Source organism: Staurois parvus, unplaced genomic scaffold (assembly GCF_062004578.1).
Source record: "Staurois parvus isolate SC_StPar_1 unplaced genomic scaffold, SC_StPar_1.0 ptg000361l, whole genome shotgun sequence".
Taxonomy (NCBI): Eukaryota; Metazoa; Chordata; class Amphibia; order Anura; family Ranidae; genus Staurois; species Staurois parvus.
Genome location: NW_028318157.1, coordinates 3,213,365 through 3,239,613, shown reverse-complemented (window position 1 = coordinate 3,239,613; position 26,249 = coordinate 3,213,365). Strand labels below are relative to the sequence as shown.

At 41.6% G+C, this 26,249-nt stretch overlaps 1 protein-coding gene across 1 annotated transcript in view; it reads right to left on the bottom strand.

Annotated features, from left to right (window-relative positions):
• NRK (Nik related kinase) overlaps window positions 1-26,249 on the bottom strand; it is a 335,992-nt gene that overhangs the window by 9,605 nt on the left and 300,138 nt on the right. The window contains exons 30-31 of the mRNA XM_089684925.1: window positions 21,801-21,960; window positions 5,441-5,580 (exon numbers count right to left, since the gene is read on the bottom strand). Coding sequence (XP_089541051.1) covers window positions 5,441-5,580; window positions 21,801-21,960 — 300 coding nt within the window. The remainder of the gene's footprint in view (window positions 1-5,440; window positions 5,581-21,800; window positions 21,961-26,249) is intronic.

Here is a 26,249-nt window from a genome sequence, read left to right as displayed (position 1 = left end):
CACTATTGTGCTAATCTGAAGGCCAAAGTTTTGAAGTCTTTATCTATTGACTCTGGAGACAGTTGTCGACCTCTGTGCTTCAGCATGCGCTAATCCCGCTCTGTCATTTTATGTGGCCTACCACTTCGTGGCTGAGTTGCTGCTGTTCCCAGTTGATTCTACTTTGTTATAATACCACTAACAGTTGACCGTGGAATATATAGTTGCAAGGAAATTTCACAGATGGACTTATTGCACAGGCGGCAACCTATCACGGTACCATGCTTGAATTCACTGAGCTCCTGTGAGTGGCCCATTCTTTCATAATTGTTTGTAGAAGCAGTCTGCATGCCTAGGTTCTTGATTTTATACACCTGTGGCTATGGAAGTAATTGGAACGCCTGAAGCCAATGATTTGGAGGGGTGTCCCAATACTTTTGGCAATATGGTGTATTTCCAGGAATTTTTAGGGAATCATATCTGTCCAAAAAAGATATTTTAGTATTTGTGTAATACATTTCTTGTTTTTTTAATCCATTTTTTATAACATACAAATTATATAATTATGTTAATTATTTTTGTTACATTTTTACACTTAGTTTTAACTTTTTATAGTCAGTTTTACTTTTGACCAAAAGATGGCATATTATAGATGTTAACATCCATGTTGCTATAGTACCATTCATGAGACCGCGCTGAATTTGGCACTGCAATTTGTATGCAGAGTTAATGATCAATCTCTGCCCTGTGTGCTCTAATTAGGATGTCTTCCTTCTTGTGTAGTTCTCTATAAAAGGGATGAGTGGCAGTGTGTCCCATGCTCCTGATGACGCCATATTTGATGAAACTAGTAGGGCAGAGATGGAACATACGCCACTACCCATATGTTATCCTGCTGTGGCCAGCTTGGATTCTGGAACATGAGTTGTTTATATGACATGAAGTGCCTGGTTGTCATCTTTTCATTGTGAGTGCATTTACCACATTAAATTGGTGTTTTAATCTGGATTACATTATGGAGAGTGTGTCTTTCTTTTTCATGATACCGTCCATGCCATGTCCAGCTGAGTATATATATATATATGCACAGCGATCAGATATAATACAGCAGTGCCATTGTTTGACATTTGGTTTTTGAGGAAAGGTGGATGTCTTGGATTGATACATATGGGGGTCATATGATTCTGGTAAGCTTCTCTGTGTTGTACAATGAGGTGCTGTGTGGTATATCATTAAGAAGTCTAATGGCATTTGGTATCCACATCTGTCATTTCCCTCATAATCGTAAAAACACTAAATTTACAGTTTTTGGCTTCACATTTGGATCATCATTTGACATGTGGTTTTGCGTAAAGCTGGATATCTTGGATTGGTATACAAGTGCTGGTTGACCACTCTTAATTGGGGATCATGTGATTCTGGTAAGCCTCCCTCTGTTGTACATCGAGGTGCTGTGTGGTTTATAATTAAGAAGTTTGTCATGAATCTGTAATTTCCCTCATAATCAAAGAACCACTGAATTCACAGTTTTTGGCCTCACATTTATATTTCTTTGTTTTATTTTTTCAATTTATGGTGACACATAAGAGTTTGATATATTTGCATTGCACTTGTGTATTGCACATACGTTTTAATTTATCTTAGCACTGCACTATTGTTTTTTAACATCCAACAGGGCCCTAGCGTGTTTTTTTTCATTCTTAAATATATTGCGCATTCCGTTTCTCTTGGTTGTCGGACTAGTGTCCAAAAATACAGAATTCTTCAGATTTAAAGCGGACAAATTCAATAATTATTGAATTTATAGCAATCTTCTGGAACAACTGCTAATTTTTTTTAATCCACCCAGATCAATGAATACATGAAGCATATGTTGAAAATATGAAATTAATTCCGAAAATGATTTGAGTCAACATAACGAATATGATAAAACAAAATTCTTGAATGAATGCATCGGAAACGAAATTAAAATTTCCAGTATGCACATGTTTATTTTCTACTTGGGTTTGCATCTTGTATAATTAAATATAAGAAGCACAATGTACAATAATTTATAGTGTATTCATTCTTCCCAGCATAAAGCAGTGTAAATGCATCAATTATAATTTGCAACGTGCCCTACATTTGCAGTGATAGCTATATTTATTTTGTATCCAGTTTGATCATTGAAAGCTGAATTTTGATTACCTGTCATTTGTTACCGTGCATATGGCTTTATGCCATGTTAAGAAAGCCTGACTACGGAGAATAGATTAAACCTTGTGTAAAAATTGCTAATAAAAAATTCTATGCCAAGTAAAAAAAATATATGCACTGCAAATACATTTAAACTATAGTGAATATATTTCTACATTTTATTTCCATGATTGCTCTGATCAAGATAGTTCTAAAATGCTGCCTGTGTGTGACATCACTTTATTTTACATTTCAAAGTATCACAGCTTAAAATAAACCATACGGGTGAATGCCTCAGTATTTGAGAGGTGATATGTGTGGCAGCAATCAGGACAATAGGACAGGGTCAGTCAAGTTTATTAGTCATTGCTCAGTCACATGTGGCCAAAGATGGAACAATTACCAAGTGACAGTAGAGTTCATTTAATGACGGGGCATCAGCTTATCATATTAGTTAGCCAAATCCTGCCTGCGATTCCTAAGGCATAAAGAAAATGCTAAGCAAGTCGTTCATTCAGTATGTCCAATTATGGGTTATGAAACAACAATGCTGAAAACATGTAACAGTATTGAAAATTCAAGCTGGCACTAACACGGCTCTCAGTTTATCCAACAGTGATGTAGTAATGTACCAAAATCTGACACGTTAAGGCTCATTTAAAAGCCTGCAAGGAGCTAGGAATGCTTTTATAATGTAAACAATTTCCATTAGACAGAGCACTTAGTCACTATATCTGCTGAAAAGGAATATCAGTAGCCACATTATAGTAATTCTTTATCATGTGCAGACACCTAACTAAATGCTTCTGCAGGTACTGCGGTTTAAAACTACAGTTACCCACTTTCAGTGGTTTAAATTATTTTGTCTGTTAAAATTAGGTTTGTTCACATTTCCTTTCTACAGCAGTGAATTATGGAGAAGAACACTGCAATATGTTATTAGGGCTGGCAAAAGGGTACTTTCCTAAACTGCATTATTATGTCCAGGTGTGCTTTGTATGCTTTGACCTGCAAAAGGACATTAAAGAAGAACTCCAAGCACACATTTTTGGAAACACTGTTCAAACCAGTTACTGTAGATATTCATTAGAATTTAACAATACCAGCCTTATGTTCACACTACTGCAGGCCTGCTGTGCCCACATTTTCCACAGAAAAAAGGTGCTTGTACCTTTTTATAAACGTGGCCACAAGGGCCGCGACCACAGGGAAACCACATCATCTTTGTGACCATGCAGTTTTCCAAAGGAAAGACCACAGGGATACCCTTATTCATCTGCTGCAATTCCTTCCCTGGACTTATCACAGGATGGGGAGGAGAGGAGACTGTAGAAGCAGAACTTCAGCTGCCATTTTTGTTCTACACCCATAAGATAGGTTAGTGCTATTACAATAACTTGTAAATGAGGGAAGGGGCATGTTGTAATATGCACACGTATGATGCTATTAGTTATGAAATTGAGGTACAATATATACATGGGGCATAAAACCAGAGCTATGTTTTCCATAATGGCACTTGTTGGTCTGTGCCTGGGGCTGTGCGTTTAGGATATGCAGTATCAAGCATCAAAATTTACAAATCATAACTTTTCCCTAATTCTTTACCACTCTTCAGTCAGCCTCTAGACATTTGCGACTACATTCTGAGAACTGTAGGAAAAAGCAGGAACAGAGGATTTTTAGAAGTTCAGAAGGCAATTTCATGAAACATGAGACCATCGCTTTCCTTCTCTTGTTCAGTGGTTGGTACAGCTGAAAAACAGCTCTGTGCTTAAAGAAAACTCCATGCTGACTCCAACAACAGTTAGATATAAGGGACAAAGTTTGTACAGAAGGGTGTATTTTTTCAAGTGTGCTTAAAGCAGATTTAAAGTCTACAGTCTGCCCTGGGATATATTTGAATGGAGTTCTGCTTCAAAGTGTAACTGAATTCAACAAGTGAAGGTTTACCTTGTTATATGGAACATATAAAAATGATAACGGTAAATACGAACTAGCTTGAAAAAAATATGCTTGATGAAAAAAAATTGCAGGGTGCTTCCAGGTATGTGCCTACAGCCTCATAGCTGTATATCTGCAGTTAGAGATCTAAGGCACTGCTGCTACTGCTAGTTTCAGGAGATTTGGTATCTTACTTGGTGTCTTAATTGCTGTTCTTGTAGGCTTAGGGGTTCTGATATGAGAAAGCAAAGCCTCTACCAATATGTTTGCCCCCATGCAGACACAGTGCCGAACAAGGTACGGTAAATCAGCAATTGGGAAAATATCAAATATATTTTTTTGGGTAGAGTTCATTTCCTTGTTAGGGAGAATCTATCACTTTCACTGCCTTCCATGTACTCCCCTGTTGCTCTGTCTGTCGGGGGCCTCAGAAATAACTGGTACTTCTTGGTATTTGGGAGCATGTGACCTTCTTTCCGTATCCACAACTATACAGTACTTGGGATCAGGTGGCCAATCCTTAGACCTGAACACTGAGGGAGGACAGAAGGCAAATTATCATGTGACAGCTGACAGCTTATATTTACTCGTGGTTCTAAAAAGTGAAAGGAGCGACAAGCAAGTTTGGTGTAGGGAAGAATCATTGGCAGGATGGTAAAAACATGTCACTTTGAAACCAAATATGCTTTGACACGTGACAACTAAAAAAACCAAAGTGAGCATATGAAAGTTCTAAATTAGTAACCTTAGTGAACTTGTTTTTAAAGTAACCTACATACTATAAACTACTTTAAGTGTAACTAAACCTATTGATTTAACGGTTTCCCAAAACATTTACATTCAAGGCATGTTGTGACACAGTTGCTTGTCTCTCAACCAAACTGTCAAGCCATCAAATAGCTGGTGTCATAAATGATCACATATACAGCATCATGGCAATTGCAGATCAAACTGAGGCTAATATGGCAGCTTCCTAAGCTGCAAAGGATAGGGGGGTTTACATAGTTACATAGTTAGTCTGGCTGAAAAAAGACAAAAGTCCATCCAGTTCAGCCATAGAAAAAAAAAAGTTATAATCCTATACCCACAGTTCTACTTTAATATGTTCCATAATGATCCACCACCTTAAAGGTTTCTAGATAGCAAAAGAATTAACATGTGGGACCCCAGGTACAAAGTGCTCACACGTGCATATCGTTTAATGAAAGCATACCAATTCACAGTTACTGTATAGTTATACTAAAAATAAATTATCTCCTTTTAAACCACAATACATACCTTTTTCAATCATTATTATATATATATATATATATATATATATTTCATATTGTTTAAAATGCTCTACCTTGTCATTTCTTTCACACAAGAATTTTAACTTCTGTGCCTTCTTGTGCATGAAAACCCCTTCTAAATTCCCTGTTTCTCCAGATCGCAGCTCGATTGCCTTCTCTCCCCATCCCATTATTTGATTAGACTGAAGATAAGCTAAGAAAAAAAGGAAAAGACTGTGTTAACACTGAGATCGAGCTTGTCAGATTAAATTAGCATGAAAGTTAAAAGCTGTAATATATTTTATTTTGCAAAACACTGTAAAATAGATTTCAGGAAAGCAATCACCCTGACATCCACTATGTATAGGGAAAAATATTACATTAATTTACAAGTCCTGCTATGAAGGGTCAAGCATAGAGAAGTGTACAAGCTTCATAATGCATTTGAATATGTGGCCAAAAGTGTACAGCACTCTGAAAGTAATGAGGCGTATGAAGTCAGTATGACATGCACAGACATGCACCTGATGCCTTGTTTAAACCGGATCTCTGGGTACCCCCTTTTGGGCCAGTGGATCAGTTGCTTACAGCTGATGTTTTCATCCATTTAATTTATTCTTAACAGCATGTAGGAAGATTTCACTTTGAATTAAAATGGTTTGCTAAACCTTAAACAATATTCTAGAAGTCTGCCAAAGCATGCAAAAATAGGGTTTAGAAATCGGTAAAGCATATTTGCACCCACTGTGTCACAATCATATATTTTGCATGTAGCAACATATTATAAGCACATTGCATGAGGAAAGTAGTGAACTTCGTCTCCAACACTGTGTTTCTCTGAATACTTTATTTTCTCTAAGTATTGAGATATACTTGGATCTAACAGGGAATAATAAGCTTGCATTTGTATGGATATTGGTTTCCGTGTTGCTCTACAATAAAAGGCAGCTCATCTCTAAACCTTCAGGATGGTATACAGACAGACATTACCAAAAAAAGTAGACAAAAACAGCATATCATAAAGTTAGAAGTTTACAGATGTCTTTATATCACACGAAATAGTTTCAATCTGAAAATCACTTTAAAGACTCGGTACCATGTGAAAAGTTATGCCATAATAGGTGCAATAACAAACATCAATAGCATGTATGGATTATGTTCATTGACAAAAATACACGGGGATCAACGTTTTATGCTGCCAAGGTTTAAATGGAAATCGAAATTTAGGCCTGTCTTTCTAATCCACTAATCTATTTCCTGCAAATTGATTCAGTTAAATGAAAGGTCTTACGGTTCATAAGAGATTACAGATGGTTGTAACCTCCAATTATATCCTATGTATACACCCTTACAACAAACCTACACTTCAATAGTGTCCATGACTCTTGTCAGATACTGGAAAAATAGTTGAGAGCCGCATCCAGAAGGTTGAAAGCGATTAGGATATTGATTAACATTATGCATCATCTCAGAGGGAGAACTCAAATATTGACTTTATAAAATAGCCTCTTTCAGTCCTCTAGGAAGCTTGTACTACACTCCTTTTATGTTCTGTCTAATAAATTGGCTGTACACACTGATGTCCTTTCCATCAGGTACCAGTGCACTAGTACTATGAAAAACTTGTTGGGTACTTAATAAACATTCTATGCATATCTGCTGGGGGAAAACAAACAAAAAATGTATTTCTTAGCCGCACATACTGAATCTCTAATGTTACTGGTGAATGCTTTGTAAATGTGGACATAATGGACCTCATGTACCTCAAGGAAATATTTGTTGGCCATACCTATCTGCAATATTTAAGCTGTTATTTTCTGCAAATGGAAAATATAAGGCCTCATGCATAATGGATGTCAAGCAGTACTGAAAACATGCCTAAAGCCACATTTTATAAAACACATTTAGCCGTGTTTAGTGTCAAGTGCTTGGGCGTTCAATCATTCCATTGGACAGATTCTGGCCAATGGAATGAACTCTCAAGTACTAAATGCGCCTAAACTTGCTTACAAAACACAGCTTTAGACACATTTTTAACTTTGCTTTTCCTCCCCTGGAACAAGGCATTCAGGGGAGGCCTTATATTCTATGTTGGCAGTACAAAATAACAGTTTTGCACAATTTTTGGGGGAAAATTAAGAAATTAAATAAAAGTGTTTTTTTCACAAGTTGTCATTAAAGGTTTTTAAGTTATTTCTCACACATAATATAGGCATACTTACAATTACAACCCAGAACACATTCTGCTAAGACTCCTTAGTACGGGGATATGTAAAATGCAAAATGTAAGGAACACCTTCAGGTGTTCCAAGACCAAAAATTACAATTTCTTGACTACCTATCACATTTTTGGAGGTGCTCCAGGACAGTGGTAACACCCATAGAAGGACCCTGATGTTTTAAAGCAAACACTCTAAGGTTATCTCTGAAAGGCATGGTAAGTCTTTTGAAATGTCATTTTTTTGACACATGTTTTTGGAAAATAAAAATGTATTTTTATATACAAAGGTGTCAATTAAAAAGATATAACACATCATGAGAATACTTAGAATTACACTCCAAAACACATTATGCTACTCCTTCCAAGTATGGCAATACCACATGCATAAGACTTTTTCAGAGCCTAGCTACATAGAGGGGCCCAAAATACAAGCAGCACCTTCAGATGTACAAGGAACATAATTATGCATCTCATAGCCTGACTACCCATCACATTTTTAATGTCCTGGAGAACCAGGACAGTGGAAACGCCCACAAAATTACCACATTTTGAAAAGCAAACACCATAATGTATTTTCTAAGGGGCATGTTGAATCTTTTGAAGACTTCATTTTTTTCCCCACATGTTTTTGGAAAATGAGGAATGAAAAAGGTGTTAATTTAATAAGATGTTTCCCACACACAGCTTGTCAGGGCCTGGACTTGAAGCTGGGACCTCTACTGTGTCTGACAGTAACTCTTCCCACTGAGCTACCTGGGATGCTGGACAACACTATGCCTGATCTATTAGACAATCCTGCCTTGTTTTCTGCTGAACCTTGAACTCCTTGCTCCTCCCATGAACTTCCTGATTTAAGCCATGTCTCTGCACTTCCTGTTTGCAAGATTATTATGTCTTCTCCAGCCAGTATCTCGCTTTTGTCTTTGCTGCTGCTGTCCATACCTTCGCTACCGACCTTTGGTTTGTTCTTTGACTACAATTCTGCCTCATCCCAACCTGCTACCACTTGTTACTGACCCTTGGCTTGTTTACTTACTGCGCTTCTGCTAGATCCCTACCTGCCATATCAGTTATTGGATCCTGGCTTGCTCAATTCCTGGTCGGGCGATCCTGAGAACTGTGACCTGGTACTAACATGCAGCAAAATTCATCTCCACCATCAGGAGCTCTGGTGAATACCGGTTAGCGCTTAGACCCCGCACTTCAGGTGAGCCTGCATCATCTCCCAGGGTGACCTGCTTGTTTACCTGTCCTATTTGTGGGTCTGCTGCTATAGCTACTGGTCTCTGAACCTGAACCCAAACCGTGACACAGCTTGGGCAAACTTAGAACTACAGTCCAAAACATTTAAAAAGCCATTTTCCTGGAATTCTTTATTGCTATCAAAAAAGACCACTTTCAGATGACAGTTAAATGTGACAGATAAAATGACTAAAGTTATTCAGAAATCATGAAAAGTAACAAGGAATACACAAATATCCTAAGGTAAAAATTGCATAAAATCTTGAATAGCAAAGAAAAAAAATGTCAGTTTTTTCACATCATATTAATTTTTCACATCATATTAGTTTCTTGGCTCTGTTGTGGCCATCATTTTATAAAGCTCTTTTACCTTTCAAGTGAACAAAAGCACTGAAAGTATTATTAGGCGAAAAACTTTTTTTTTAGATTTGGATAGACCTCTGAGGAGTTTGAAACACTATCAGGATTTTTTTGATGACAGTTGTGTCCTCTAATTGTTCTGATTACCAATGTCACTAGAAATTAAATTGAAGGAAAATGCTAAATTATTACTTGCCACTAGAAGAAAATTTGAGGGAACATCTTCCAATGGGGCCCTTGTTCCAATTAGAATGGTCTAGGATTTCCTTCATATTGGATAGATATCCTATCACTCTTACTTACAGGATGAAGTGAAGGGAAACCTCCTAAAGGAAGCACATGCCAAAAAACTGTAGCTTTAACCCTACTGCACTCTATCCAAAGAGAAAAAAAAGTTTTAGATATACTTTAAGACATTTACATTGTTTTCTCATTAGCCTAGCTCACCCTGTTTCCTCTCCCAGAGCACCTTTTTTGTGTTACCATCACAGATTAGAAACATGAAAAGCCATTGGGTCACAGCTGGGAGGGGAGGGAAGATTGATCTGAGCTGCTAAGTGATTGACATCAGTGATTTTGCTGTAGGTTTAGAGTCCTGGTGTCCAACATGCAATGGGTTGGGTACTCTGTGTGCAGCCTGCCACGTATGGTCACTGCAGAGTGGCAGGGGTGTGCTGGATGCAGAGATGAATGTCTGAAACATTCCAATTACAGATTTTTCACATAAATGTTAGATAAATCCAATAGAATAAAGCCACTCACGTCAGATCACTGACTTATCTCTCATTGCAACGCCTCAATTACCTGCCAGATTTTACCTTTAGCAAATAAGTAGGGGATGTTAGGAATTTTATATATTTGCTTTTGTATTTTTTATTAAAGCCAATTCACTACCTACTTCCTCTTGAAAGTTATAGGTGATTAAACACTTTTTTAAAGAACTGAGTGCTCCTACAAGCTATAATTTGTCTTTGCTCGGGCATCAGATATATAATTAATAGAACCACTTTAGAGCAAAAATTAAATATGTGTTTTTGGGAGGTCAATTAAGAAGCACAGTTGTTAAGGTAATGAGCATTGTCTAATTAAAAGGGCCAACGTTTGTGTAAATGAAATCCTAATGGTAGTCACAGGTTTTCTAATTTTTAAGAGCCATATCTGACTATTCATTTACTGCCCTCTCTCAAGAGTTGTGAAGGTCATAGCATGGCCTGTGGGAACTAATTAAACTAAAAGTCTTCTGGCTGTTAGGCATTAGAAGATATCACCATGGATTTTTAGTTTGGTAGTTTGTTTTCTTTTGTCATGCTGATAGTATTTTTGTAAAGGGGCTATTAAAAGAGAACAAAGTCCGAATTCAAAAGCTGAACAGGTATGATTATTTTAAAAGACTGTCTGCTTAACTTGTATTTAGAAATCCCATTCTATCCCTCTTATTAAAATGGCAATTTTAACACTTCTTGAACAAATCAGGTTTAGAACATAACTTGAATAAAAAGGGGGGAAGACAGGCGCATGGCATAAGCAGTCTGCATAGTCTCTAGGCTGAATATGGGATCAGGAGTTGGTGCAGGAACAAACGGTCTGAAACACTCGGTGAGCTGTGGTAGAGTGAAGCAATGACTCTGGAGTGGATGAGAAGAGAAACACAGTGCCTCTGAGTGTAGACTGTAAGATATTTAACCACTTCCAGTCCGGACACTTTTACCCCCTTCCTGTCCAGGCCAATTTTCAGCTTTCAGTGCTATCACACTTTGAATGGCAATTGCGCGGTCATGCAACACTGTACTCATATGAATTTTTTAGCATTTTTTTTTTTAGACAGATAAAGCTTTATTTTGGTGGTATTTATTCACCACTGGGATTTTTATTTTTTTTGCTATATAAATGAAAAAGTTCAAAAATTTTGAAAAAAAGTGTTTTTCTTATAAAAGTTTGCAAACAAATAATATTTCATCATAAATCTTAGCCACAATTTATTTAGTTATCTTTTTAGTAAAAAAAAAAAAATAACCCAAATTAGTTTATAACCAAAACTTATAATTTTTAAAAACTTTTTTTTACATTTTTATTAAATTTTTTTATATTATTATTTATGTTTTTGTTTTTTTACATACTGTCACCCTAGCAGTACAGTGTCACCATGGTGACACTGTACTACTTGTGGGTGGTGATGAAGATTTTTTTTTTACACCGATTGCTTTTACACCCATAAAGGCTGTAAAAGCAATCATTTCTCTCTCTCTCTGGCTGCATTCTTGCAGCCATTGAGAAATACTGTGTGAGCTGTGATTGGTCACAGCTTGTTACATGGTACAAGGCTGTTGTGAATAGCCTTGTACCATGTGACCTCTGTGATCATTCACAGATTTCACACGTAGTAAGCAATGATGTCAGAAGTGACATCTTGCTTACTACTCTGCATGTGAGGTCCCGTAAGACAATCGGTGTTCCACTGTGTCTGGAGGACACAGCAGGCACTGGATCGTGGTGCTGCGTGCTCCCAGGGAGCGCAGAAGCAGGGGGCGGGGAGGCCATTTATAAACGGCCACCCGCCCCTGCACTGCCACCGTCGTTTATATACAACAGCTGGGCGGGAAGTGGTTAAAGGCGAACACAAATAAAACCAGTCACATGAGGTAATAAGTGGTTAAACAAAGCACAACACCAGAGTTGTTATCTGGAGCATTGAACGGGATGGCCAGCTGGACAACAGGGAGCGCTGGAGAGGTGTCAGGATGGAGCCTGTAGTGTAAGCCCGGCAAGTCTTTGTGGACTCCGGCTGGACAGTAGGGAGCGCTGGAGTGGTGTCAGGATGGAGACTGTAGTGTAAGCCTGGCAAGTCTGTGTGGACTCCGGCTGGCCAGTAGGGAGCATGCTCATTTTCAGAACTTAATCAGCTGCCAAACAAGAACATTTCTCCCCTTTACTGCCTACTCTTGAAAACCTGACAAAAGGTTCCAACATACTATTGCCAATAGTGGCTGTAAGTGTGAATGGGAGCTGCAGTGACAGCTGCCTGGAACCGAAGGTAATCAGAAAAAGAGAATGTCCCCAGCACACCATGGGTCTAAGAAAACCTGACAAGGTGCCTGTGATACTTCAAAGAGAAGTATGGGTTTTGAAGAAAAAAAAACAATGTACTTACCTAGGTGGAGGCAGCTTCGATTCAATGCTGCGTCTGTCCCACGCTGGCTCTGCACTATGCATTCAAAGACCACGATCACTCAGTTCTCCCACTCCTTTCTGAGCAGAGAGCCAGTGGCTGTCAGTCACTGGCTCTGCCCCGCCAGTGCTCACTGGAGCACTGGCCTGTAGAGGGGGGCAGGAGAGGTTGACTCAGGCCCTCAGTAGACAGTCCAGGCTTCTGAGTGGATCCCCACCAGAGGCAGACTGACCATTTGGAAACTTGGGCACTGCCCGAGGGCCCGGAGAAGGTAGGGGGCCCCATGAGATGCCCCTGGTTAGAGATGAGCGAATCGAACTCGGCGAAGTGGAATTCGTTTCGAATATTAGGAAAATTTCGATTCCGAATCCGAAAATTAGCAGACTTCGGATGCGCGAATCGAAATTTTTCCTAAAATGGCGGCGACATGTGTGGCGACGGAGCGGGGATGTCTGGGAAGGCGCGCAGACAAGGCGCGCTGACCCATAATGCATTCATTCATGACATGTGATCGCATTAGCCAATCAGCAGCCAGCCAGCCAGCACTATGTAATGGTCGAGCTATAAATGGCGGCCATTTTAGAATTCTCCATTTGCCTCCAGTCATTCAAGAGAGGCAGACCTGGCTGTATTGAGGGAGAGAGTTAGGGCCACAGAAACGTTACTTAGGGCCACAGAAACGTTACTTAGGGCCACAGAATCGTTACTTAGGGCCACAGAAACGTTACTTAGGGCCACAGAAACGTTACTTAGGGCCACAGAAACGTTACTTAGGGCCACAGAATCGTTACTTAGGGACACAGAATTGTTACTCAGGGACAGACACAGAATTGTTACTGAGGGACACAGAATTGTTACTGAGGGACACAGAATTGTTACTGAGGGACACAGAATTGTTACTCAGGGACAGACACAGAATTGTTACTCAGGGACAGACACAGAATTGTTACTCAGGGACAGACACTGAATTGTTACTCAGGGACAGACACTGAATTTTTACTCAGGGACAGACACAGAATTGTTACTGAGGGACACAGAATTGTTACTGAGGGACAGACACAGAATTGTTACTCAGGGACAGACACAGAATTGTTACTGAGGGACACATAATTGTTACTCAGGGACAGACACAGAATTGTTACTGAGGGACACAGAATTGTTACTGAGGGACACAGAATTGTTACTCAGGGACAGACACAGAATTGTTACTCAGGGACAGACACAGAATTGTTACTCAGGGAAAGACACAGAATTGTTACTCAGGGACACAGAATTGTTACTGAGGGACACAGAATTGTTACTGAGGGACACAGAATTGTTACTCAGGGACAGACACAGAATTGTTACTGAGGGACACAGAATTGTTACTCAGGGACAGACACAGAATTGTTACTCAGGGACAGACACAGAATTGTTACTGAGGGACACAGAATTGTTACTGAGGGACACAGAATTGTTACTGAGGGACACAGAATTGTTACTCAGGGACAGACACAGAATTGTTACTGAGGGACACAGAATTGTTACTGAGGGACACAGAATTGTTACTCAGGGACAGACACAGAATTGTTACTCAGGGACAGACACAGAATTGTTACTCAGGGAAAGACACAGAATTGTTACTGAGGGACACAGAATTGTTACTGAGGGACACAGAATTGTTACTGAGGGACACAGAATTGTTACTCAGGGACAGACACAGAATTGTTACTGAGGGACACAGAATTGTTACTCAGGGACACAGAATTGTTACTCAGGGACAGACACAGAATTGTTACTGAGGGACACAGAATTGTTACTCAGGGACACAGAATTGTTACTGAGGGACACAGAATTGTTACTCAGGGACACAGAATTGTTACTCAGGGACAGACACAGAATTGTTTCTGAGGGACACAGAATTGTTACTCAGGAACACAGAATTGTTACTGAGGGACACAGAATTGTTACTCAGGGACAGACACAGAATTGTTACTGAGGGACACAGAATTGTTACTGAGGGACACAGAATTGTAACTGAGGGACACAGAATTGTTACTCAGGGACAGACACATAATTGTTACTGAGGGACACAGAATTGTTACTGAGGGACACAGAATTGTTACTGAGGGACACAGAATTTTACTCAGGGACAGACACAGAATTGTTACTGAGGGACACAGAATTGTTACTGAGGGACACAGAATTGTTACTCAGGGACAGACACAGAATTGTTACTGAGGGACACAGAATTGTTACTGAGGGACACAGAATTGTAACTGAGGGACACAGAATTGTTACTCAGGGACAGACACATAATTGTTACTGAGGGACACAGAATTGTTACTGAGGGACACAGAATTGTTACTGAGGGACACAGAATTTTACTCAGGGACAGACACAGAATTGTTACTGAGGGACACAGAATTGTTACTGAGGGACACAGAATTGTTACTCAGGGACAGACACAGAATTGTTACTGAGGGACACAGAATTGTTACTGAGGGACACAGAATTGTTACTGAGGGACACAGAATTGTTACTGAGGGACACAGAATTGTTACTGAGGGACACAGAATTGTTACTCAGGGACACAGAATTGTTACTCAGGGACACATAATCGTTGAATTAAAGAGTATGTCAGACAACATGCAGAGGAGTGGCAGAGGAGGCAATGTTTTAGGAGCGAGCAGACGTGGCAGCAGAGGAAGGGGTCGAGGCAGCACTAGTTGCAGTCAGAGGCCATTGCTCCCGGTGTCATCCAGCGGTCGTGTCTCCACCGACAACCCTGCCATCATCGATTGGTTGGCTCGGTCGTCTTCCTCTTCCCAGGTCACCTCTGACACCTACAGCCAACGGTCGGTGGGTACGTCAGACACAACCGTTAGTTGGCATGGCCTGGGAGCAAGAACACTGAAATCACGTGTCCTCTACCTGCCCCTGTCCTTTGGTGTTCCCTCACCAAGCGAAGTATCGCATGCTGTGGGCTCAGCCCCACTGTACAGTGAGGAAGAGCTAACAGAGGGCGGTCAGGAACGGGGGGAGACATCCGCCTCTTCAGCAGCCAGGCGAAGAAGTAGTGGCTAGGAGAGTGGCTCGGTAGCCGGTCTAGAGACAGGTCTGTCTCCTGACCCACACGCAGCCGAGGGGGCTAGTAGTGAGGCGGAGACCCTAATTGATGATGATGAGGCTGATCGCACTTGGCAGCCTCGTCGTCATCAGGCTATTGCTTCCGCATCATCAGGAGAAGAGGGTGGCAGCTTGGCAGCGAGCAAAACAGTCGGTGGGTTGCCCAGAAGGCAACAGGGTCGCAGCAGTGTCAGTGGAGGCAAACGGCCACGGAGTAGAGCACCAGCTCCACTGCAGCCTACCACCACGGCCAGTAGTGGTGCCGGTGTGCATGGAGGAAGTAGCAGTCAGCCAGTGAGGAGTATCGGGGGCAAAGTTTCCTACTCGGCGGTGTGGCAATTTTTCGTCAAGCCGCCCGAGGAAGTAAACGTAGCCGTATGTCGACTATGTGGCCAGAAAGTCAAGCGTGGCCAGGGGGCCCATGTTGGGACTACAGCGTTGCGGCAGCATATGCAGCGTCGCCATTTGGTGGCCTGGGAAAACCGTGATAAAGATACGGCGGTTCTGCCTGCCCCAGCCCCCGCTCCATCACCCGCTCCGTTACTTGCTCCGTCACCCGACGTCAATCACCCTCTATCAGCCAGTCAAGGCTCCAACACCTCTGCTGAGGGGAGTTGTCGCTCGTTGGCATCTTCCGCTCGTTCAGATGCTCCTTCTCCTGCTACTCCTCTTCACGGATTCCGTCAGCAGTCTTTCTTGGAATCCGTTTCCAAGAGACAACAGTTTGCGAGCACGCACCCGACGGTGCAAAAGCTGAACGTCCTCCTGTCCAAGTTGCTGGTGCTGCAGTCCCTCCCTTTCCAAGTGGTGGACTCAGCACCTTTCCGAGAAATGATGGCTTGTGCCGCGCCGCGGTGGAGAGTGCCAAGCCGTCATTTCTTCGCCAAAAAGGCAGTGCCAGCCCTGCATTCACAAGTACAAGAGATGGTGGGCCAGTCTTTGAGCATGTCGGTCTCTGCCAAAGTGCACGACAGTGCCGACGTGTGGAGCTGTAACTACGGTCAGGGACAGTACATGTCATTTACGGCCCACTGGGTGAACGTGGTGCCGGCACAGCCGCACCAGCAACTTGGACAGGTCACGCCGCTTTTGCCTCCACGTTTGCACGTCCTTGGTCCACAAAAGATGTCCGCCTCTACCACCTCTTCTTCCGCCGTGTCCTCAGCCGCCACCCCCGTGCCAAGTCCCATTACCCGACCGGCATATCACATGTGCAGGGCGCAACTGTGTCACGCTGTGCTGCACCTGGTATGCCTTGGCGAACGTAGTCACACAGGGGAGGAACTTCTGAGTGTAATGAACAGAGAAATCGACAGATGGCTGTCTCCGCGCAAACTGAAAATCGGAACCATGTTGACCGACAACGGAAAGAACATGGTGTCTGCTCTGCGTCAAGGAAGGTTGTGCCATGCGCCATGCATGGCTCACGTGTTCAATCTGGTTGTCAAGCGGTTCCTAAAATCCACCATCCCACTGCAAGACATCCTTAAAATGTCACGTAAACTTTGCATGCATTTCAGCCATTCCTACACCGCAAAGCACACCCTCCTTGAGCTGCAGCGGCAGAACGGAATTCCACAGCATCGCCTGATCTGCGACGTTGCAACAAGGTGGAATTCAACCCTACACATGTTAGACCGCCTTTACGAACAGCGAATGGCCATCACCGATTTCCTGATGTTACAAGCGGATAAAGGCACTCCCCTGTGTAACTTCGATGTCAGCCATTGGCAGCTCATGCGTGACATCTGCCGCTTGCTCAGGCCCTTTGAGGAGGCCACGCTATTCGTGAGTCGGCAGGACTATGGGATGAACGACGTCATTCCTCTGTTGCACGTCCTGGAACAAATGCTGTTAACAATGGCTGGTCAGGGTGCGGTAGACGTGGCGCACAGATCTCAATGCCACATGACCCCTGTGGGGGCAGGACAGGAAGAAGAGGAGGAGGTAGAGGAGGACATTTGTGCTCAGGAATTATTGAGTGAAATGGGTGGTTTCTCCACTCAGCGGACAGGTGGAATGGACAAAAATGGTGGCCTTTTTCACACCTGCTGAGAGGGAGGCCAAAATAACGTACTATAAAAACCACCTATGTAGTCAGTTGGTCTCTGCCTTTGTGCGCCAACGTCCATCCTCAGACACTGTGGGCCCTGTGCGCTCGCGTTCCGCTGCCATGGCAGCAGGGGAGGGGTGGGGTGGTAGGAGCAGTGGCAGCTCCACCAGCAGCGGCTGCCTCAGTCTGCAGTCGATGATGAGTAGCTTTCTTCACCAGCGCAGTGAGGAAACTACTAACCAGCCGCAGCAGCAGCAGCAGCAGCATCAGGTGGACCTGGAGCAGGACCTCAAACAACAGGCTTGGGCCTACTTGGACAGCACCCTGCCAACCGAGGTAGACAATCCCCTTGACTACTGGGCAACGAAACTTGACCTTTGGCCCCAACTAGCTGAATTTGCCCTTGAAAGGCTGTCATGCCCGGCCAGTAGCGTGGCATCGGAGCGCGTGTTTAGTGCGGCAGGAGGTATTGTAACTCCACGGAGGACACGACTGTCCATCCAAAGTGTGGAGAGACTCACGTTTGTGAAAATGAATCAGGCGTGGATTAGTCTGGATTTCAAACCACCAGTTCCTGACACAACTGACTAAATCCGCCATGAATCATGCCCCAAACATGTGCCACTTTCAGGTCTCCTCACACTACTGGTGTGTTCCATTTTTTGTCATAGGGTGCTGGCAGATTACGGGCCTCTCATTGCTGCTGCCAGGCCCGTAATCTGCCATGGGCCCCCGTACCGCCTCCTCATGCTGCTGCCAGGTCCAGAGTCTCTCATGGGTCCCTGTACGGCCTCCCATTGCTGCTGTCTCCATCGCCACACTCTGCCATGTGCCACTTTCAGGTCTCCTCACACTGCTGGTGGGTTCCATTTTTGTCATAGGGTGCTGTATGGCCTCCCATTGCTGCTGCCTCCACCGCCGCACTGTGGCTCCACACTCTGGTTTTGGCCCCGTGACTGCCCAAATGAGTGAAGTGTGCGGTGATTCTAAGATCGACGGCACTCATCTGCATGTCATACTGACTGACAGTATTATTTCTCTTCCCCAGCAGACTCCAAGGGCATTTAAATTAAAGGTACAGTGTTCTGCACTAATATAAAGGCTCTCTGAAGCCTAGAAACACCCTTTTATAAGTTAAAATCGCAGCAAATATATTCGCATCGAATCGAATTTATTCCTCGAATTCGCCGAATCGAATTTTTGAATACTTCGCTCATCTCTACCCCTGGTACCTTTTTCATAGACTTTTTTGAGTTTGGGCAAGGACACAGGGGCCCCATGATCCCCTATTGCCCGGGGGCCCCATGAGTTGTCAGTCCGCCCCTGATCCCGACCATATGATTGGGATCTTTTCAGAGCATGGCTGGCTCTGTGCCGTCAGCCGACAGTGTTATTCAGCCCATTGTTTTCTAAAAACAGATCACAGGAGTGCACAATGAACTGCACTTCTGTGATCCACAGGAGAAGCATCGCCAAAAGAGTTTTGGCTATACTTCTCCTTTAACAGGAAGCATTCTCATGAGGAATGATCTACTAGATATCCATAACTAGCTTTAGCATCTCAGGGGAAGAAATTTTGAAACATTGATTTGAGTGCTTAGCAGCAGATGCTTTAAAGTATTTACCAATGTTGTGTCTCTTTAAAAACACTTTTTGATCTTCTCAGAAATAAAGTGAGCTCATAACTACCTGCATATGGGCTGGCAAACTGCCTCTGCTGCATTAAAATGCTAAAGATATGACCTGCCTGAGTACCTCCTACTGGACTACAAAACACAGCCCTGTTATGCTATGTAGATAAGGAGAGGGGCAGATTGGACGGAGCAGAGGCAGTGTGGTTGATTTGATAAAAGACAACTAGACCGTGCACTTTGCAAGTGCAGTTGCACTTCACATGGGCATTTGCTCCAAGGCTTAGTAAATGAGGGGAAACTCTGCTGACATTGGATATTCTTTGGAAAGTGAAGCTTCACCTCAATTGCAAAGAGCACAGTTCGTTTTGCTTTAGTAAATCAACCCCAGTGCTGTCAGCACACTACAAGAATATAGGCATTTACTGGATTTCTGGTAGGATCAACACGTTTTTTATGCTTGCAGTGTTTTTACATTTTTTTGCACATACACTTTTGAAACATTGACAGAGACATACAGTACGCTTAAAGAAAATGCAACTTCAGCCAAGCAATGGTTATATTTGCAATTGATTTCAGTGGACCGGTGTTGGATCTTAATATCATATGTCAACCTTTTATAGGCGTTCTTATTTCTGAAAATAGAATGACAGGCTTTATCAGAATATATGCATTTAAACATATGGGCACCAGGATTCTATGGCTAGTTGTGCTCACTGAGTTACACTGCTGAGCTACTGAAGGAATATGAAGAACAGGATATCTAAGCATCAATATTGTTCTTGTGGATGCTTCTAGTGACCATTCTATATCATCAGTGTTAGAAACACACAAAAAGTTGTGTATGTGCATAAGCAGGGCCATGGATAAGGGGGTACCACCAGTCCTCCTGTACAGGGCCCAGGCCAGCAGGGGGGCCCAGGCAACTAGGTGAATTTGATGTGGGCAGCACAGCATGGAGGGCAATTACTGGAACCAATCCCCTGTATGGCTCTCTCTGCAGCAGCTTAGCGCTGACTTCTTCTCCTCTCTCTCTCCTACTGGCTTTCAGCTGCTGTAGAGAGAACCATACAGGGGATCGGTTCCAGCATTTCCCCCCTCTGCTGCACCCATCTTCCTCCATGTGCACCATATGTTTCCCTCAGCTACCCAAGCCCCCCTGTGTGCCCCCACCCCCACAGTGCTGCTGGCTTCCCTCCTCTCCTTCCCACCGCCAGTTGCAAGCACACAATAGGATTCTTCAGGATGGAGTATGGGAGAGGGGTCCTGTAAATATGTCACATTTACCAGCCCTTTCCTTTCCTGAATGAACACAATGAGTGATCAGCAATGATCACTCACCGTGTTCATTCATAACTGAAGCATAGTAAACAGAGTCTTTCAGAGTCTTTTTTTTTGGGGGGGGGGGGCCTGTTAGGTTGTCTGTACAGGGCCCTGTGGTTTCTAACAGCAATCCTGTGCATAAGTGATGACATCCTCAAAGTGCCAAAAAAGGAGTTGCATTTCACATGGGTATTTGCGCCAGGGCTTAGTAAATGAGGGGAAACGCTGCTGACATTAGATATTCTTTGGAAAGTGAAGCCTCAATTGCAAAGAGCACAGTTCATTTTCCTTTAGTAAATCAACCCCAGTGTTGTCAGCACACTACAAGAATATAGGCATTTACTGGATTTCTGGTAAGATCAAGTGTTTTTTTGTGCTTGCAGTCTTTTTAAATTTTTTTGCACAGACACCTTTGAAACATTGTCAGAGACATACAGTATGCAATAACCAACAGCTGCCTACCACAAGAATCAAGTTTCATAAAACCTTCTAAAACAAACAAAAAGGTGAAGTTGCTCTGTAACACTGACCATGGACAATGTGCCTCTGTACGGAGATGGGAAGATTGTTGCCAGATCAAGAAAACTGTCGGAGTCAGTGTACAGTATAAGGCATCTCTTAATTCAGAATTTATTTACTGCACAGTGCAGAACTGAAGAAGCTAAACCAGATTATAGCACCCCCCCCCCCCAAGGCCTGGTATGTATTTTATTTTTTTTTACAGGTACTTATATAGTGCCGTCATTTTACGCAGTGCTTTTACATATATATTGTACATTCACATCAGTCCCTAACCCTCAAGGGGCGTACAATCTAAGGTCCCTAACTTACATTCATACATACACATACTAGGGCCAGTTAAGACAGGATCCAATTAGCCTACCAGCATGTCTTTTGGAGTGTGGGAGGAAACCAGAGTACCCAGAGGAAACCCACGCAGGCACACAGTGAACATGCAAACTCCAGGCAGGTGGTGCCATGGTTGGGATTCAACCCGACAACCCTAGTACTGCCATGCGGAAGTGCTAACCATTTAGCCACTGTGCCACTTTTGTTATACCAAATGTGAATTTGCTTTTTTCTTGATTTTTTTCTATACATCAGGTAAAATGTAGTCATGAACAAAACTGATATCTCCCAACAGCTTTCAAAGAAGGACATACAAGCTCTAACTCCACCCTCCACCCCATCCCGGTGTGACACAGATTTACTTACTTTACAGATATAAATATGTCTATCGATTCTTATAATGAATACCCCTTAACATATTCTACATTTATGGCTTCACATGAAAGTAAAAGTAAAAACACTATTCCCCATAAGTACTCACCAACAGATGCTGGCATTTCTCCCCATTGTAGTACATTTTCTTTTGTAAAGTGTCCATATGTATCAATATAAACCCCTTCATCCTCATAGCTCAGCAGAAGTTCCATGCCATTGGTGTTGGGCAGGATGATGATGGCATGTGGGTGAATGTTTCCCTGGATCTGAAATTACAGTATTGTGCCATCAGTTTGTTTTCTAAAATGATCAAAATAACAATAACCACATTGCATTGTTTTCTAGACCTTCCTCAATAAATTGTTTTATATACTTTTTAAATTAGTTTTTTCTTGCAAAGACTGCTTATTTTTGTTCAAATGTCTGAAAATAAATTACTAAGCATAATGTCAGAATCTTTTCCAAGTTCTACTGAAATAAAAATACTTCATGCAAAGATTCCTTGAAAATACATTTAAATATCTGGAAGTAGATGTTGGATCTTAACCTTTGCTGTACTGAAAAATAACTACCCCTCAAGTATTGTTGTATTTGCAAGATAATGATACAAATAACAGAATTAAACATTTACAATAATTTTCTGAGTATTAGGCTGATTGGTGATGTATTCAGAAACAGAAAACCCCAAACAATTATGTATTGTGGCTATAATTACATTTTTGATGCCAGCCATCTATGGACCCAAAAACAGTTTCAGATTCATGTAACATAGATGCATAATATCATTTGTCATACTTACTGCATAATCAAAGTCACAGACAGGAAACCAGAATGTGAAATTTATATTAAATCTAGTCATGCAAGTTAAGGTCATTTTAGCCTGACAATGTACACTGGCCATATACATCAGAGAATTATTGGAGGTGCTCTTATAATCTGATTCACAATGTATTTTGATGAAATATTTCCTTTGCTCAAGTTTTCATGTTTAGAAAATGGAAGACATGGGAAGGAGATCATACATAATTCTGGCACAATACCTTGCAATAAAGAACTTGCCATACATTGTTTTCCCTACAACAAACTGTCAAGTGGAATCTTCTGAGGGTGCCACATAGACACAAGTACAGTGGGGATCGAAAGTTTGGGCACCCCAGCTAAAAATTTGTATTAATGTGCATAAAGAAGCCAAGGAAAGATGGAAAAATCTCCAAAAGGCATCAAATTACAGATTAGACATTCTTATAATATGTCAACAAAAGTTAGATTTTATTTCCATCATTTACACTTTCAAGATAACAGAAAACAAAAAAATTATGTCTGCAAAAGTTTGGGCACCCTGCAGAATTTATAGCATGCACTGCCCCCTTTGCAAAGCTGAGACCTGCCAGTGTCATGGATTGTTCTCAATCGTCGTCTGGGAAGACCAGGTGATGTCAATCTCAAAGGTTTTAAATGCCCACACTCATCTGTCCTTGCCCCAACAATCAGCACCATGGGTTCTTCTAAGCAGTTGTCTAGAAAACTGAAACTGAAAATAGTTGACGCTCACAAAGCTGGAGAAGGCTATAAGAAGATAGCAAAGCGTTTTCAGATGTCAATATCCTCTGTTCGGAATATAATTAAGAAATGGCAGTCATCAGGAACAGTAGAAGTTAAAGCAAGATCTGGAAGACCAAGAAAAATATCAGACAGAACAGCTCGCAGGATTGTGAGAAAAACAATTCAAAACCCACGTTTGACTGCACGATCCCTCCAGAAAGATCTGGCAGACACTGGAGTTGTGGTACACTATTCCACTATAAAGAGATACTTGTACAAATATGGTCTTCATGGAAGAGTCATCAGAAGAAAACCTCTTCTACGTCCCCACCACAAAAAGCATCGTCTGAACTTTGCAAATGAACATATAGACAAGCCTGATGCATTTTAGAAACAAGTTCTGTGGACCGATGAGGTTAAAATTGAACTTTTTGGCCGGAATGAGCAAAGGTACGTTTGGAGAAGGGGCACAGAATTTAATAAAAAGAACCTCTGTCCAACTGTTAAGCATGGGGTTGGATCAATCATGCTTTGGGGTTGTGTTGCAGCCAGTGGCACAGGGAACATCTCACGAGCAGAAGGAAAAATGGATTCAATAAAATTTCAGCACATTTTGGATGGTAACTTGATGCCATCTGTGAGAAAGCTGAAGTTAAAGAGGATGGCTTCTACAAATGGATAATGATCCTAAACACACCTCGAAATCCATGGGGGATTACATCAAGAGGCGTAAACTGAAGGTTTTGCCATGGCCTTCACAATCTCCTGACCTCAACATAATTGAAGATCTATGGATAGACCTTAAAAGAGCAGTGCGTGACAGACAGCCCAGAAATCTCAAAGAACTGGAAGACTTTTGTAAGGAAGAATGGGCAAAGATACCTCAAACAAGAATTGAAAGACTCTTGGCTGGCTACAAAAAGCGTTTACAAGCTGTGATACTTGCCAAAGGGGGCAGTACAAGATATTAACTCTACAGGGTGCCCAAACTTTTCCAGACACCATTTTTTTGTTTTCTGTTATTTTGAAAGTGTAAATGATGGAGATAAAATCTAACTTTTGTTGACATATTATAAGAATGTCTAATCTGTAATTTGATGCCTTTTGGAGATTTTTCCATCTTTCCTTGGCTTCTTTATGCACATTAATACATATTTTTAGCTGGGGTGCCCAAACTTTCGATCCCCACTGTATGTTTTCTGGTCTGGTCATTATTGCTTGCATTAGAATAGATTCTCATGGACATAGGGCACCCACAAAATTAAGCAAGAAGTTGCAGTTTATTTATAAGTTGGAGCTTAGCTTAGCTGAGTTTCCTTGGGAAAGCTGTTTTCACAGTTTCTCAACAGCACTGTAAACATTATCTTTGCTTGTAATGGGCTCATTAATACTTATTAATATAAATGAATACTCCTAAAAAGATAACTTCTCTATGTGATGATGTTAAAAAAGCAACAGGAAGGAAACTACACTGCGAGACGACGTGTATGGTATGCTAATAATTAATTTTGGAAAAATGACCTGTTGTTTTTAATGCCAAAAATTTTGTTGGGCAAATTTTGATCACAAATCAAATTTATTGTGCATGTTATGTTTATAGGCCAAATGCTGATTATGTTTTTTTTTATAAACACAACACAAACACACTGTGCACACTTCAACTTTGTTTTCTTTATTTCTTGTGCTTTTTCTCCTATTTACTCCATCAGTTTATTTCTCATCTTTACTCCATGTGACCATGCTTACCTTTTCCTCATCACAAAGTGTCATTTACATTTCCCTGCACACATGATGTTGGGTGCTGCTTCCCAAGTTTAAAAACTTCCAACATCCTGTGTTTCAATCACTTTTCACACATTCTAGAAACTTCACTGCAATTCTACCCCAAACCAACCTCTGAAGCCATATACAATTTATGGCTGTAGGAAACACAAGATGCTTCAAAGTGTCAAGGTTTCAAGCACATTAAAGTAGCAGTCATCTAAAACACCTTAATATACTTTGGCTTTAATGTACAACGGGGACATTACATATCTAGGTTAAAATGATTACTGTACATGAATGACATTAAACATGCAAAGTAGCTATACAATAAAAATGAGAAATGACAGAAACCAATATATCACCATTCATTCTGTAGAGTTCTTTTTCCAGGGCAAGATAAAACAGGATTCTAGTTCTCAATACCAAGAATCCAATGGGGAGTCAACTTGATGCGGAAAAAACTTGTGTTCATCACCCTTCTTAAACTAATGTAGTAGTTCAGTATTGCATAGCGTTTAATTACTCACTTATCTATCATGTTTGTATTTAGATCCATTGGATCGCTATCATCACATTGACAAGGTATGCTTTTGTTTGGTAAAACAAGCAAACATTTTCTTGGCTATTGAAGAAAGTTAACCATTGCATAATACTGGGGTTGATTTACTATAACTTAAAGAGTGCAAAATCTGGTGCAGCTCTGCATAGAAACCAATCATCTTCCAGGTTTTATTGTCAAAACTTAACTGAATAAGCTGAAGTTAGAAGCTGATTGGCTACCATGCACAGCTGCACCAGATTATGAACTCTCCAGTTTTAGTAAATCAACCTCATTGCTTATTCTGAGCTGCACTTATTAACATGTATAGAAAATTCAAAAGCAGAAATGGCTTCTCTGTTACTATTACTTGGATGTATGAAAAATGAAAGGTTACTGAATGCATTTTGGCATTATTATTATACAGTGTTTATATAGCACAAAAGGGTTTGCTCAGCGCTGTACATTATAGTGGGGGACAGAACATGAGACAAAACAGTACAATACAATACACGAGGGGTTCGAGGGCCCTGCTCCTTCGAGCTTACAATCTAGGAGGGAGGGGATAGTGGTACAGGAGGAAGTGGCTGTGGGGGATGGAGTGGTAGGAGGAGTGGAGGAGATCGGTTGTTAGGTGAGGGTGGGGTAGGCTTCCCTGAAGAGATGGGTTTTTAGAGTGCGCCTGAAGGTGAGGAGGGTAGGTGACAGTCT